Genomic DNA, 17277 nt, shown 5'->3' on the forward strand with positions numbered 1-17277 from the left:
CCTCAAAGCAAAGCTACCTGTCCTGATTTGAAATGCTTATTGCTCTGTTTCTTAAATTCAGCCTCAAAGATCTTTGTGTACTGATTCTCTTAAGGGCTGTGGCTAAACCCTGCCACTGTGCCAGAGTAACTGACAATACATAAGACTAATTTAAAAAATGCTTTCTAGGAGTGTGAATTCCTAACCCACACACATAAACCTGTTAAAATTTTACTCTTCAGAACAAATTATATATAAGTTTTAAGTTGAATTACTAGCAAATAATACTTAAACTTAGGTGAACAGACCATTATCACTCACTGTTGACCCTGTTCCCTCTCACACTCTTGACTATTTTCTTTGAATTAGATTTCAATTTTCTGAAGCTTGCATTGTTTAATTAGACACTGCTAACATACAACTAACTGGAAGCTCAAAAGCCCCAAAACTGCGTTCAATATACTTTTGTGAGCTTTGATGCTCGGTGTGGAAAACATAATGAATGGACAAATGCTTCCCACCACTACAGTTATATTCTACATCTAGATGCCTCTTAGCAAGTATAATCGTGATTTCAAGTCTGACTTATATGACATGGTTCAATGAAGATGCAAGTATACATCAAATTTACATTTAAAAAACAAAACACCAAAACCATTTTATTGAAAACTAGTTTTATTTTAAAATTAAGTGCATAGCACTCATCTAACTCCACTGGTGTAGACTTTAGCACCATACTTGCCATTTGCATTAATGTTATAACATACATTTGGTTTGCAGTCTGTATTTGAGTAGTGTTTATTTAGTGGACTTTGGTAAAGCCCTTTATACACATCATTAATCTCTTCACAGTACACATTTAATGATGGTCCAGTAATATAAAAAAAAAAAGAAGACCTACTTTAAAGACTGACTAATCAATAAGTTAAACAAAACGAAACCCACATAACTCCCCCCACCCACACCTCCCAAAGCTAGCAGTTGTGACTTGAATTCATACTGAAATCTAATGTTTTAAAAATAGTTCTGGTTCTCCAACAACCCCATCCCACCCTACCCTGGGTATGCAGCAATAATAACCAATTATTTTATTCTACCCCCGCCCCCAAAGTAATCCAGTGTTCTTTAGCTTTTTTAAATATAAACTGGGAGTGGGTTATTATAAGCTTTTTAAAAAGGCATATTCTATAACAAGAATGACATTTAAACCAATCAATAAAAGCATTTGACAATACATTAAATTATGATAGGCACCAGTTGTTGTTTCAAGTTGGGATCTCTATCCCAGTATCTTACATTCATAGTATTACTGAGGTAGTTAAAACACTGAAAATTGGACTCCAGGTTGCTGGGTTCTGAATGTGAATACGAAAGATATATTCTAATGAACCCACTTTCCCCCAAATAATTCAAGTTCTCTTGAGGTAAGAACTACCAAAATTCAATTAGCAGCCTTCTATAAAGAGGAAAAATGATGATACTTTCAGAAAACAATTTTCATGCTTGAAAACTGCCATGTAAGTGTTCTTACCTGAGTGGTTTTTAATTTTTTATTTTTATCTACCAGACTAATAAATCCACATCATGCCCTATGTACTCTAATTATAAAAGTTACCTCTGTTTTAAGGAAAGGACATTCTCTAAGAATTCACACTGGCAGAAGCCACCTACCCACACTTATCCACTGGAGCCATCTGGATCAGTTTTTGAGTCCCTTCCCTTCCTAACAGAAGCCATTTGGCTTGTTTACTGAGACTCCTGCTGCATACCCACATCTTTATAAGTTTGTCTTCAATGCATATTGTGGCGGTCGCCTACCTGCCATGCAGTTTCCCTTCTATTCAAGTGCTATCTTAAAAAAAACAAAAAAAAACCACAAAAAGACAAACCTTACTAATTTTTAAATCAGAAAGCTTCCCTCCACCAAATCTCTCTTCTCCCACAGATAAGAGCACAATGTATATAGTTTCAGTTATTACAATGATTTTTCTTTTTATGTTTACTCCCTTCAAACTCATTACCCTCAAATTGCCCTTGCTGTAATGACTTATTATTGCTGTTTTCACTCATTACCAGTATAGTGAAAAGTCCCAGGGCAGTTTCTGGGGCCAATCTATTGAAAATGGCTACTGAAGTTTAGTAATCAACACTCTTGCCTGCTTATACTGACTAGCTGGACACAAAGATTGCTTATAAAACCTGTCTTCCATGTAACAAAGTGCTGCTCTAGCACAACCTGAGAACTACCCTGGCCACATTCACTTAAAAAGAAACCTACAAAACTTTATTCTAGTATTGACATTTTACAGTTATGCCTTCCCTTGAAAAAACTTCTTTAGAGTAAAATCAAATCTGAGTATAAATCATTGCACTGAGAAATGCAAAATCTATATATGTATTATGAAGGATAGAAACCACCATTTCATTCATTCTAAGCTACAATTATGTTCTCATTTGAAAATACATCCTAGCAGGAGTATTTTAACCTATGTTATAAAGGTAGCTCATACTATAACATTCCCAAAACATGTTGCATTACAGTTAAGTGTTTCCAAGTAGTACAAATTCCCTGAGATAAATGTGTTTTAATTCTAAAGATTTGAGGTTGGTCACTTAGGGAAAAAAACCAACAATTTATGGCCATGATTTTAAGAGATCTACTTCATCCTTAATTTTAGTACATAAATCCAGGTACCTATACTCTCTTGTGATAGGAAGTTATATAGAATCATCTAAAACATTTATTTTTACTGTACAGATCGGTATGGCAATTCATGAGTTTAAACTTAAGTCAAAAAATCACTTGTAGAACAAGAATATAACTCAAAACTGCAGAATAAAAAAAAAAGGACCTCTTCAAAAATTAATACTGTAACTTTCCTTCATAAAAAGACTGTTTGGCAAGTACACAGACAACTATTAATCTCTGACAATATAAGCCAACATTAGGCGCAGAGCCCACCACAGGTCAACTCTCAAAACAGCAAAATGGATAGAAACTGTTCAAATTTTGTTGTATTGAATATTTTTGAAATACTTGGACCATCAGCAGGGGCTTAAAACTTTTGTCATGTAGCTATTTAACAGAATTTGACATACATACTGTTAAAGTGTGTGCTTAGTCCTCCCAGTATTCATGGTGCATTCAAAGGAATATTCAGTCTTCCTGGTGCTGCTATTTGAAGAGTTCTGATGCAATTTGAATCCCTTTAGAGAAGTTTACAAAAAGCTGGCCCACAGCTTCAAGTCACAAAACAGTCTGGATCAGGTGTTACCATTACCATCACACAAAATCACCTTTCAAAACATGGAGTAATGCAAGGGAAATGTTCATTTAGCTGATAACTCCGGTTATAAGAAACATTTAGACAGGGCTTAACTTCCACTGGTATTGCCAGTGACATCCCAACACCAGTCTGCACATGCCCAAGGCCCTGAACACTAGTCTGGAACCCAGCAGGACATGTCTGTAGTGTGTAAGATGAGGTGTGTGTAGTAGATACAATCTGCTGACAGCTTGGTTGCTCTGATACAGGATGGCGATACTGCAGTGAGGTCTGATGCGTCTGATGGAGATACTGAGGTTGTTGAAAGTGAACTGACCGCGAGGGCTGGGAGGTTGTCTGGAACACACTTAGTTGTGCTGGCTGAGGTACTGCTTGTCCTCTTTGTTTGTTTGCTTCTTTCACATCATTATCATGAGCACTACAACATGGATTGAAAGGAAACTGCTAATGTTATTTGAGAAGAATTTGTAGAAAGTCATGCACCACCCCCAACTCCTCCACAGCTGACTCCACAGACAGCACCACTATACCTAGAAAGCTGTCACTGTAACCACAATTTCAACAACAGTGAGATCTCATTTATCCTTCTAAGAGCTCCTTCCCTTAGTACAAACCTAGGGAACCGGCTGCTGGTAGCTTTAAAGGTTATGTCTAGCTTGGGAGATATATCTACAATAAGCACTTAATTGTAACCCCTACTTTGGTGACATCCTGGGGCTCAATGATTCAAAGATGTGGTAATGAAGAGCAAGGCAAGATTTGCCTGGACTGATCTCATAATCATGGGCTTGCACCAGAGCAGCTTCTTTCCTTATCATGTACTCAGAATCATACTAGCAATGGCATCGACCTGGATAACAGCCAAAAGGGGGTCCCTTTCCACCAAGTATCACTCTTACAACAGCTTGTTCATGGCAGCAAAAGCTATCAGAGCAAATACCCTAAAAGCTCCATGCATTTGAAAAGTTGCTTTTAAGGCCCCTTATACATGAAGAAAAATATTTATGAGAAATTGCAAACAAAAGAACAGAGAGGCTTACATCAATAGCCGTTCAATGCACTGCACTAAGAAATCCCAGGAGTAAGCAGTAAGACGATGAAGTCTTGTAGGCCACGTTGGAGAAAGACGAAGTATAATCCTTGAAGAAGCCACACATGCAGCAGCTACTAAAGAAGGTGCATAATTTAGAAAGGCATAATCTGTGGAGACATCAAAAATGAACTTAAGCAACAGAATACACAAGTCACAAGCTCACAAGTCACTTACTGGCATCCACAATCACTCACCTTGCAAAGATACTTCTAGGAAGTAATCTGCATACTTGGCCATGTAGAGTTTAGTTTTTTCCAGGCAAATCATTGGCCAGCCATCATGAAGATCTGTTTCGTGTACTGCTTCAGAGAGATAATACTCGATGAAATGGGCAGCTGTTGGAAGGCAGAGGTTCCACTGAAAAGTTTCTAATAATAATAGTTCCATATGTAGCAAATTTTGTTTTGTCAATACTAGATTCATATTAGTCATACAACCCAGGCTGTTGAGCTGCTCTAGCTTAGGCACACTATCTTCTTTTTCTTCAAATTTACCTTATAAGAAAAAGGGGAAAAATCGAGAAAATATTAGGCAATGATCATTATAGGTCTAGTCAAGTAAATAGAATTTGCTGCCTTTTATTGCAAAGATTTAGATCCAAAGACATTCTTTCCCCTACCTTGTGCCAGAACTCTGTGGTTGTCATATTTGCATGTTTTCTCTCCCAGTGCCTCTGTCCCCATCCCTTCACCCTCCACTAAAAAAACTTGAACATGTAAACATTTTGATCTAAGTCCTATTGTGTAACGAAAAAAAGTCACATGAGTGCCAATGGAAAAAATAATTCTCTGAAATCTCATCAGCTGAATTTTTTCAGGCAATTTCTTTGGGTAGTTGATGGAAGAGAATTCTTTTATTTGAACAGAAGAAAGTTTAAAGGACTTAATGTCATAGAGTTATCGCAAGTCAAAAGTAGATAAGTTTCAAGTGTTGTTATCTCAGCATATTTTCAAAACAATCTCAATACCAGAGATAAGTGAGGGGGCGGGGGAGGCTGGATGAATACATAACACAAGCATTCTCAGTCCACAATTAAACACACACACACACACACACACACACACACACACACAACAACAACAACAACAACAACAACAACCACCCTACCCCTCTTCTTCTGAATTCAAAACAAAAACCTAGTTAAGTCTTTTACCAAAAAGAAGGGGTTGGGGGACACTTTATATACACTTTTTTATCCCTTTACTCAAAGCAGAATAGGAGTAAAAACGATCTGATGACAAAACTTCATTATTTAAAGGCATTCACTTTTTTTTTCTTCCAGGAAATACTCATCCTTATGTACAAGGTAAATTCCCTTTCCAGCCCCAGAATAATTTTTTTTTTTTTTTACAGAATACATTCCCTCTTACACTTTAATTTCCAAGCAAGTGTTTTAATATATATCATTCATTTTAGGTATTTCTAGAGCCCATGGCTGGAGAAAATTCAAACTATCAAGTACTGTTATGATTTTCCAGATGCACCAATAGATTAAAAGAGTTGTCTTCAAGTTTCTTTGTTCCATGGTGGTCCATAGGAGAAGAGAAATTATAACTAAAACCTTCTACCAACTAGTATTATGTTCTATTTTACAATAAGGTTTAAAACAGTCATATTAAGTGGGAAGGCCAGGGAGGGTTGGGGGACAGGAGGGAGGAGAGTAAGAGATCAACCGAAGGACTTGTATGCATTCATATAACCATAACTAATGGACATAAGACACTGGGGGGTAAGGGAGGGCAGGGGCTTGTCAAGGGTGGGGGGGGGGGGGAAGGACACTTATGTAATACCCTTTGTAATACTTTTAGCGAAAAATTAAAAAAAAAACCAAAAAAAAAACAGTCATATTATATTACAATTATAGATTTTTCACAATAGCTTTACACTTATACTTGTTCAAAATGATAGCTATTAGAATGTTACATATTACATAAAAATTTTTGTTCTACTATTATAACTTTTCCAATATATTTGGTTTCCTAGGAAACATTACAATTTTATTTTATCCATTTAAAAACATGTTTTTAAGAGCCAGAATGACTGCCAAAGCAGTAGAAACTAGATGAGTTTCCCTTCCACAAGAGATGGGTTTATACCACACATTGAAGTTGTTACAACAAATGGTAGTGGACAGGGCCACTCAGTCCAGATGCTTAGTGTATTGGAGCCAGAGGGGTTTGTTCAAGTCAGCCTGCCTTAGGGCTAGGGAAGAAGTACTGCTGACTACCTTGCTCTTTGCTTAGGGAGGGGGAACTAGGGTAGAAGCTTTTGTCTCCTATGGCAAGAGATTGTAAGATAACTTAAAGAAGACAGCCTATTGGCTGGTGCATTCCAGTGGTGAGCTGAAAGCAAACCCCAGCTTAGGAAACAGGGTCATTCTTCAAAAAAAAAAAAAAAAAAAAAGAAGACAGCCTAAAGAAGCATTTAATTCCTCTTCTGCTCCAGAAAAATTGAACTTTAGATCTAAACTACTCAACTAAATATTGTTGCAGGTAGGAGTTAATAAAAAATATTTTTACATAATTCAAACTTTTCATAAATTTAGATACTCCTTCCCAATTCAAATCACATAGAGGTGAATCTCACAAGTTTTCCCAATAGCATATACTCAGTACACCTCAAAGCACTAAAAATGGTCTTTATGACATAGTCATCTAGCATCATCACTGCATAGCAATATAGGAGAGGAACCCACTGTTCTCAGAATAACAGAGTGGATTCTTCAGAGTAGAATGACCTATGAACTTAGTTCAGTCCTTCTGGATGAATCACTAAGGCTTTCAAAGTGCCCTGCCATTTGTGCAGCAGCAACAACATTGGCAGTATACCTCAAAGGAATATTGTAAAAATTAATGAGTTTACTTATATCATGCTTGAAGTTCCTTTGAAGAAATTAATATACCATAATTCAGTGTTTAAGTCAAGGATCAAAAATGTTTCACATTATCCACTTGAAACTTTCAACATTGAAAACAACATTGTGTATGACCAAATTCACAGCTTAAGAAACTAAGATAGTGAGGTTGGCCAATTCATCTAAGTAAATTGAGCCAAACTGAAAACGGAAGCTAAAAGAAAAATATACGTTTAAATTCCCAAACCTGCACTGCTAGACCAAAGGACTGCACTGGGTTATATGGGGACAACAACTACCAGAATAGACAGACTTCTATATTATTAAACATCTATGGGCTTTCTATATTTATAAAGTACTTGGCTATTACAAGTGTGAAAGCCTTTGTATCTTGATTCACAATGTTAAAAATAAACTGCATATGCATAAATAACCATACTTTGGATTTTAATTCAGGTTTAAGTGTTTTTTAACTTTTTAATTATATATAGGGATATAAATACTCAGATACAGGGGTATTAAAGGATTTCAAAGTGTGTGACAGCAACAATGAGTACCTGCATTCATAGCCATAGTTTTTGTTGTGCTGAATGTTATGTGTTTGGATATTTTAAATGTACTTATCCACAAAGCCCACAAAGCTCAGTTTCTTCAATTGAAAGGAAATACCAGAAGCCATGTGATTATATTGATAAAGGCCCCAAACAGGAAATAAGGGCACAGGAAATTCATGTCTGCTTCCCAGAAAATAAAGAATTAAAGGACAAAGAAACAAATATCAGGTTGTCTTTCCTTTATAGGAATTGTTCAAGTCAGTCCTGGATACGAGCATATTTTCAAAGCCAGCAGTGAATGGCAAGTATGTGGTAGTAGGGCAAGGATCTGATGTCACCGTGAGCTCTTCCAACCTATATTGTGTTCTTTTATTATGAACTAGGGAAAAAAGTCACCAATATATACTAAGAATTTTCACAAATTTGTAAGACTACAGAACAATGAATAAATAACAGGAAGAGATAATTCATAGGAAAAAGAGGCTCTATTCTCATTAAAAATTAAGATGTAAATCAAATCAACTGTTAGATACCATTTTTCACCTATCAGATAGTAAAGTAAAAAGCTCTGTCAACCTAGTATTGATGAACAAGGAGAAGCAAGCACTTGTCACAAATTTTTACTACTAAAAGCCTATACTCTCACTTTTGGCTTCATCTCGAGTCCAAGATAACTTCTTAGTTACCCAAGATCTTGAGTAAATTATCAAAAGCCTCCTGGCCGAGTCAATGCTCATCACAGAAGCCAAGGAAAGCCAGGATATACATGTCAAAGAGTTAAAATTTGAGAATTTCTTAGGATAAATCGGTCTTTTCTGGAATGAGCCAGAACCATAGGGATTATAAAACAGTTTATGGAAGAGTAATCAATGAGATAATAACATTTTTGTTTTTTTAGTTATCACCATAGGATATGCTTTTCTTGCTTTTTAGAGAGAGTAAGTGAGAGAGAAACATCAATGTGAGAGAGAAACATCGATTGGCCACCTCCTGTACAGACCCTGACCAGGGAATGAACCTGCAATCTAGGTATGTGCCCCAACTGGGAATTGAACCAGCAACCCTTTGGTGTATGGGACAATACTTCAACCAAATGAACCATCTGGCCAGGGCTGTGATGCTAACTTTTATGTTTCAATTTCCTACCTACTTAAAAAAAAAATTCCTACCTGTTTTTAAACATATTACCCCACTTGATTATCAAGACAACTTTATAAGTAACTATTTTTATTTTACAGATAGATAATCTGAGACTCAAGGGTTGCTGAAATTCTGTTGATCCGTGAACCAGGAGGTTGCGATTTGATTCCAGGTCAGGGCACAAGCCCAGGTTATGGGCTCAATCCCCAGTGAGGGGTGTGTGGAAGGCAGCCGATTGATGATTCTCTTTCATCGTTCATGTTTCTATCTCTCTTTCTCCCTCTTTCTTCCTCTCTGAAATCAATAAAAATATATGTATATTTTCAAAAAGATTGCTGAAATTCATATTGCTGACAAGAGATTAAAATGCAGACAATCCATCACTATAATCCCTGGTCTACAACACTACACAACACACTCTAAACAGATAATCTGTAGGACCTTTCTTCCTACCTCTAATAGTACAAACACTCTGGTACCTAGATATGCATTAGTACCTAGGATTTATAAGCTGTGCTCCATCTTTGACCAAACTACTGACTGCCTCCCAACCTATTTGATAACTAGAATCCAACTGTCATCTGTAAACTGTTCTTCACTTTTATACAACAGGCTGCCCATCCCAAAGCAGGGGGAGGGTAACATACAGAATTCAATCATCTATATATATAAAACCCTAATATGCAAATAGACCAAACAGTGGAACAACCGAACAACTGGTCACTATGGCATGCACTGACCACCAGGGGACACGTGCAGAACATGGTGGGCAGCAGGCGACAGAGCGCAGAACATGGCGGACATCAGCTGTGGCGGGATGGTGGAGGTGAGTGGGGGCGCCAGACCAAGGCAGGGTGCCGGTTGCTGTCAACGGGTGGTTTCTGAAATTCTTTGCTCCCGCGCGCCATGGTCCCGCTGGGTGCTCGCACCTGCTGCTGACGCTGGTCCCGCTTGCACCCGCTGCCGGCGCTGGCCCCACTCGCACTCACTGCCAGCACCCAGCGCCGGCCCCAATCGCTCGGTGCCGTCAGCGGGTGCGAGAGGGGCCGGCACCATCAGTGTGTATGAGCAGCAGCAGCAGGAACGGGGCTGCTGGCAGACAGGGGAAGGGGGTGGTAGTGGTGGGGGGGAGCTGTGGTGGGAAGGGCTGGGCGGAGCACAGAGGATGGGCTGAGACCTGCCCCTGTGCCCACTGCAGCCTCGCAGCCCACAGTTCCTTTCAAGGTGCATGAATTCATGTACTGGGCCCCTAGTTATTTGAATAAAGTTTATGATAATTACCTGGAGAGCTGCAATTAGTATCCAAATGTAAGAAGATAAGAGTGTAAGAATGTAGGAAACACTAGAATGAACTCCACAAATATAAAGCATATCAGGTACTGAAAACAGGCTACTAGTTTATAAGCATCCTAAGCACTTCTGTTGTAGTAAAGTTACAGACTGGAGTGAGAAGAGATTGCAGGTAGCTTCTAAGAGCCAGCTTCTTTGCTTCCTTGTATAGAACTGACAGCTTGAACTCTTTTGAGCATTGCCTACTTGGGAGGGGATGAGACTCTGGGGGATACCTATCTCACTCTCCAGCGGAGAATAATAATATAAAACCAATTTTTCTCTCTTAGGGAAAGAAGGGTTAGGAGGTATTAATAGAATAAAGGAAGGAGGTAACCAACTCTTTCAGTAATAGGTGATAAACAATTCATATTTGAACCACAGCAAATATAAATCCTAAAGCCTAGCTCCTCGAAAATAAGCAAAAAGCAACTACATATTACCATGTAAATCAATATTAAATAAAATAAATTGATCATGACACTTTAAACTAACAGTAATAGACAATTTAAAAACAGGAACAATTTGAAAACTCCATTCCAACCAATCTAAGATGGTGCACAAATAAAGTATCCTTTTCCCAAATTGTGAAAATTGCAGGAACTTGGAACCAATCCCAAGCATTGCATGGTGGCCAGAATTCTTACTAGATCATTCAACTAGTATTCTCAGTAAACTTTGGTACTAAACTGTTGTTTATGAATACCAACTTTCATAATCCCTAATTCATTAAGTTACCAGTAAGTAAAGTTTAGTCACAAATATAAATTAGTCTATAAACTGACTATGCATCATACATAATTTCACAGTCCACCAAGAGGAGTCTCCCACTTGGCCCACACAGCACTTTAAGAACTACAGGCATAGAGAAGGCGGGGCTTGATAGTATTAAAGGCTAGCAGGCAAAAATTTATTTTTCATTAATGATCCCAAATTTTAAAAATAACATAACTTGCATATGTGATTTCCAGCGTGTCTCTACTATAAACTGAGCCCCTAATAATTATTACTAACATTAGTAGCATAACAAGAAACCATTCCATTTGTAGACTCTCACATATGTGATATGCCAAGTATGGGTTTTTCCAATTCTATGCAAACTATTAAACCACAAAAGGCTTCACAGCCAGTGATGAAACACATACAAAATTGTATACATGATTGCTTATGAAACCTTAAAGGTTAAATTAAAGGTTAATTATAAATATACAAGCATTACTTCTCTGGCTTTCTGGGTGAGGAGTAGCATGTAAATAGATTAAAGGATAAATGTAGATTTTTCAGGAAGTAGATAGTATTCTGGTAGAATTTAGCTCAAAGTACATGGGAATAGGGTTGGAAGATGGGACTTGAAAGGTGGCTGGGTTCAGATGAAAGGTTCAAAATATTACATTAACGAGTTTCTTCCTTAATCAACAGGCAGTGGGAAGTCTTCACTAGGGCTGTATTTATTTACATTCAACTTGGTCCACAAAGGATTTGAAATAACTTATAAAAAGACCTCCAAGGAGACTAAATAAGTAGTTAAGGTCATCAGCTCAAAGGAAGAATTAGGGTAGGTAAAGAAAGCATGAGAAAAAATTAGTACCAGAAATAATACCACAGAGGCCTGCATTTGCTTTTAAGTTTATTTGCAGTAAAAGCACAAAGATGTTTTAGAAAGAACGCAGTATGGGAAATGCTCTTTAGAGAGCAGCCACAATAGACCCCAAACCCTCAAGTTGGGGTTAAAGATAAAGGCAGCAGGTATTTCTAAATACTATTTTGAAGTGGGGCTTAGATTTCTAGTATAATTACATAAATAATATATAAACTACATAATGGATTCAACTCCCATATCTAGTACAATCTTCTCACATTACTAATAGAAGAAAAACTCCATTTCAATTCCTTTACTCATCCTCTTTCTCTTCAGTTGGGGTACTAACAAACAATGAAATGAGTTACAGGAAGATGTTAAGAGAAAGAGGTACCAAAAAGCCCAACAGCACATTTTGCCTTGGGTAACAAGCATGGCTATATCAGATTCCACTTTGTCGCCTACCTACCACATAGTTGTGCCTATGACATAAGCAAAGATGTCCACATGTATAGCAACTGTATGTGAACCTTCAGTTCTTTAAGCTACTCATTATACAATCAGAAGAAGGTATTCTAACAATAGAAGAGTATGGTATCTTTTAGACAGTTTCTCAGTCTCAGCTCTATTGACATTTTGGGCCAGATGATTCTATTTTGGGGTACTGCCCCACCTCTACCCACTGGATGTTAGTAGCATCTTTTCAGGTTGTGATGACAACCAAAACCATTTCCACACATTGCCAAGAATCCCCTGTGGGGCACAATTACTCCTGGATGAAAACTACTGCTTTAAGACAATGGTTCTCAAGTGGAAAGACACCAGAATCATCTTTGGAACTTTTCAAAAAGTTAAATACCTAGGCCTCATGATGTTGATTCTGGAGTGGCCTAGACATTTATTTCAGAATCTGCAGGATGTATGGCTTAGGCACATATGTTTTTAAAAGACTCTAGAGCCACATTTTAATGTCTAAGAATCATTGTCCCAAGGAGAACTTTCAACACCAAACTTTCTGATAGTCATAAACCTGAATAAATAGAATTTGGTGATATTTTACTGAGTTCTGATATTTACTGATATTTTACATAAATTTATTTCATTTTTATAAACAATAGAAATTTCCAATCATGTAGATCAGATTCATACTTACTTGCCAGAAGCAGACAGGAAAGTGCAACTAAATGAAGCTGCTGGATAGAGATGTCATACCGATCCATAAATAGGTCCAGCAAATAGACAGCAAGATGTCGGGCAGAAGGGCAGAGTGTGAAGCGATTGCTCACAATGGCAATCAAGTCAGCAAAATACCTTCTGAGACTTAGTTGAGGGGACTGGCCTTTATAGGAGGGTAACTTCAGCTCCTAAATCAAAAGGAACAACATTTAGTTAAAATAGCCAGTAGCAGAAATGTTCCCACAATGAAAAGATCACTTTTCCCCCTAATATATTAGTGTTACAAGTGCCTAAAGCACACTTTTCTTGAATGAAACACAAAAATGAAAACCCCTGGCCCGCTGGGGCTGGACCCCGGCAAAAGTTGAGTGGAAGAATAAGGAATGTCATTTAAAATTTAAACCAAACTTTTCTCCTTATCCTTAATCACGCCTGACATGACCAATTTTAGGTGTTTCTTGGATTACAAAATAGATGTACTTAAGCAAAATTTTTAATAAGGGAACCTTATTTTCCCTACCAGCTGTTTTCAGAAAAACATCCTTACCCAAAACCTAACGATACCACACATACACATTCCCTCCAAGAAGCTCAAAGCTTTTGGTTAGAAGGCAACAGATAAATGGACATAATCCTAGTACGTGTTATACTTGCAGGGATGTGGAAGGTAGAGACTAGTATTCATCCACTAGTCTCTTCTAATTATGTTTCCCTTTCAGCAGTTTTATGATCTCTCCTTTGCTATCATCCTCTCATACACCTAAAATTTTCCCCATTATCACTGTTCAATCTCAGAATTAAACGAACTTGTTTTTTAAAAATTAGAGAAATTCTATTCTATTAAAGTATTTCTAGAACACAGAGAAAGATGGTAAGGTTCTAAGTTTATTTTATGAGACTAGAGGCCCAGTGCATGAAAATTCATGCATGGGGGGTGGGGGGGTGGGGATGGGGGGGGTAGGGATCCCTCAGCCAAGCCTGCCCCCTCTCACAGTTTGGGAGTCCTCAGGGGATGTCCTACTGACAGCTTAGGCCCGCTCCCTATGGGGAGCGGGCCTAAGCAGCAGTCTGGCCTCCCTCTGCAGGAGAAAACCAGCCAATCAGGGAAAGGCACCACCCCCATCACCCCTTTGCTGCTGCTGCCTCTGGCCTCCCTATGTGGGAGGCGAGCCAGCAATCAGGGAAAGGTAACGCCCCCATCACACCTCTGCTGCTGCCACTGCTGGCTGCAAGGCTGCCTTGAGCCTTGGCCCTCGCAGCCACTGTGGCTTGCACAAGCCTTGGCCTGGCCCTCGGTTGCCTGAGCCTCAGGCCCTCGCAGCAGCAGCCATCATCTGCAGCTTGCCTGAGCCTCGGGCCAGCCCTGGGCAGCAGCAGCTGCCATTGGTGGCTTGCCTGAGCCTTGCGCCAGCCCTGTGCAGCAGCAGCCGCCATCCACTCCCCTGATGCACCTCCTGGTCAAGTTCCCGCCCACACGCGTGCACCTCACAGCTCACACAGTCCTGCTCAACCGCACGTGCGTACACTGTGCACGCAGTCTCCTGGTGATGGGTTACAGCATGAGAGCATCACGGTGTGACGATGTGATGGTGTGACAACCACATAGGTTTTTATTGGTATAGATGAGCATAATACCAATACTAAACCTAATAGGTATCATTATAGAAATAACATGGGTATGACCCCAAAAGCACAGGAAAAAAAGATAAATTACACTTCATCAAAATTAAAAACTTTTGTGCATTAAAGGACACTATCAACAAAGTGAAAAGGCAACCCACAGAATGGGAGAAAATATTTGCAAATCATATATCTGATAAGGGGTTAATATCCAGATTATATAAATAACTCCTTTTATATGTACAACTCAATTCAACAACAAAAAACAAACAACTCAATTAAAAAGTGAGCAAAGGACCTAAATAAACATTTCTCCAAAGATGATGTACAAATGGCCAATAGGCACATATAAAGATGCTCAGCATGTGTCTCTCTCACATCGATGTTTCCCTCTCTGTTTCTCCCTTTCCCTTCCACTCTAAAAATCAATGGAGGGGGGACTCTTTCCCCCGCCCCACGTGGGAGTCTGTGCTGTGAAATTATTTCCCCTTTCCCACATGGGAGCCTGTACCTGTTCTTCAATAAATTTCCACCTTTGCTTAAAGAAATAAATAAAATAAAAATCAACGGGAAAAATATCCTCGAGTGAGGATTAACAAAAATAAGTAAAAATGCTCAATGTCACAAATACTTAGGAAAATGCATATAAAAACCAATATGAGATACCACTCAAACCCATCAGAATTGCTATTGTAAAACAAAAAAACAAAAAATCCACAAAAACCAGAAAATAAACATTGGCAAGAATGTGGAGAAATTAGAACCCTGGAGTATAGTGGGAATCAAAACTGTGTAGCCACTGTAAATAACAGTATTACAATTCCCCAAAAAATTTAATGTAGAATTACCATATGATCCAGCAATTCCACTTTTAGGTATATACCAAAAAAATTTTAAAGTAGGGACTCAGATAGTTGTGCATTCATGTTCACAGCAACATTATTCACAATAGCCAAAAGGTGGAAACAAACAACCCAAGTGTCCAACAACTAAGGAATGAATAAACAAAATGTGGGCCCTGGCTGGGTAGCTCAGTTAGAGCATCATCCCGATGCACCAACGTTGTGGTTTTGATCCCTGGTCAGGGCACATATAAGAATCAATCAATGAATGCATAAATAAGTGGAACAACAAATTGATGTTTTCTCTCTCTCCCTTCATCTCTCTCTTAAATCAGAATAAACAAAATAAAAACAACAAAAATTAGGTATATACATACAATGGATTAATTCAGCCTTAAAAAGAAATGAAATTCTAATATATGGTACAGTACAGATGAACCTTCAAGACAGCATACTAAGTGAAATAAGCCAGACAAAAAAGGACAAAGATTGTATAATTCCACTTGTATGTGGTACCTAGAATGTTCACGGTCATACAGGCAGAAGGTAGAATTGTGGTTACTAGGTACTGGAGGACAAGAAAAATGGGGAGTTATTGTTTAATGGGTATTTCAGTTTGGGAAGATGAAAAAGTTCTGAAGATGGATGTTGGTTATGGTAGCCATATGTATCTAATGTCACTAAACTGTTCACATAAAAATGGTTTAAATGGTAAATTTTGTTATACACATTTCACAACAATAAGCAAACACCCTAGCTGGATTTGAGCATCATCTCAATGCACCAAGTCTGTAGGTTCAATCTCAAGTCAGGGCACATACAAGAAGCAACCAATAGTGCATAAAAAGGTGGAATAGCATGATGAGTGCATAAAAAGGTGAAATAGCAAGTTGATATTTCTTTTTCTCTCTCTCCCTTCCTCTTTCTAATATCAATAAAAAACAAACACATACACAAAAATGGAAAAAATAAAGAAAAAACCCCCGCAAAAATGGAAGTTACATTATCTAACTTAATAAGATATAAAAATTTAGATAAATTATTCAATGTGTGCTTACTTCAGCAGCAGCACATATACTAAAATTGAGATGATATAGAAAAGATTAGCATGGAATAATACAGAGAAGATTAGCAAGGATGACATGCAAATACATGAAGCATCCCATATTTTTGTGTAATATATAGTGACAAAAGAAGATTTGACTTTGGGTGGTGGGCACACAATGCAATATACAGATGATGTGTCATAGAATTGCACATTTGAAACATATATAATCTTATTTAAAAATGTCACCCCAATAAATTTAATTAAAAATAGAAAATAAAACAATTATCAAAGGTAATTTAGTAGTATATGCAAAGAATGTATCATTAATTGTAGCACATCCCAGGAAGGCAAGGTTGGTTTGACATTAGAAAATATCTATATGTATAAAAGGCTAATATGCTGTGTCCCTCTGCCCATCTGACCAGTTGCTATGACGCGCACTGACCACCAGGGGGAAGATGCTCAACGCAGGAGCTGCTGAGCTGCAGTGACTTGGCAGCGGCAGTTCTCAGGTGACGCACCCCAAAAACAGAGAGGAGGGAGCCTGATTCCTTGCAGGGCCGCACGATTCCACCTTCGTCCATGGTTTATGTTGTTGCTGGGGCACTGTTGGCCCCAAATCTGGTTTATTGCATACTTGCGTTTGCAATCCACACCCTGTATGACAGCAACTTTGCAGAGTGCCCTCTTGCACTCCGGGACCCTTTGAGGGATGTTGGAGAGCCGGTTTCGGCCTGATCCCGGCAGGCCAGGCCAAGGGACCCCACCTGCCAGAG

General features: G+C 38.4%; 1 protein-coding gene and 1 pseudogene across 1 annotated transcript; one reads left to right on the forward strand and one right to left on the reverse strand.

Moving 5' to 3' along the window:
• Positions 1-636: 636 nt before the first annotated feature.
• CCNJ (cyclin J) lies at positions 637-13175 on the reverse strand. The gene is made up of 4 exons (XM_006089995.3): positions 12969-13175; positions 4554-4853; positions 4307-4466; positions 637-3684 (listed from the first exon to the last, which is right to left on the reverse strand). Exons 1-4 carry the CDS (start codon positions 13033-13035, stop codon positions 3273-3275), a joined length of 939 nt encoding a protein of 312 aa, XP_006090057.1. The 5' UTR covers positions 13036-13175; the 3' UTR covers positions 637-3272.
• Positions 13176-16530: 3355 nt separating this feature from the next.
• On the forward strand, positions 16531-16625 carry LOC111826302 (annotated as a pseudogene).
• The last annotated feature ends 652 nt before the right edge of the window (positions 16626-17277 follow it).

Source organism: Myotis lucifugus, unplaced genomic scaffold, assembly GCF_000147115.1.
Source record: "Myotis lucifugus unplaced genomic scaffold, Myoluc2.0 scaffold_66, whole genome shotgun sequence".
NCBI classification, from domain to species: Eukaryota; Metazoa; Chordata; class Mammalia; order Chiroptera; family Vespertilionidae; genus Myotis; species Myotis lucifugus.

Bases quoted from the DNA above. Each gene is read 5' to 3' on its own strand.
- CCNJ (XM_006089995.3), bottom strand. From the start codon at position 13,035: ATGGATCGGTATGACATCTCTATCCAGCAGCTTCATTTAGTTGCACTT. The intron at 4,854-12,968 runs GTAAGTATGAAT...TTTTCTTATAAG, and splicing joins TTCCTGTCTGCTTCTGGCAA to GTAAATTTGAAGAAAAAGAA. The intron at 4,467-4,553 runs GTGAGTGATTGT...ATGTCTCCACAG, and splicing joins CCTAGAAGTATCTTTGCAAG to ATTATGCCTTTCTAAATTAT.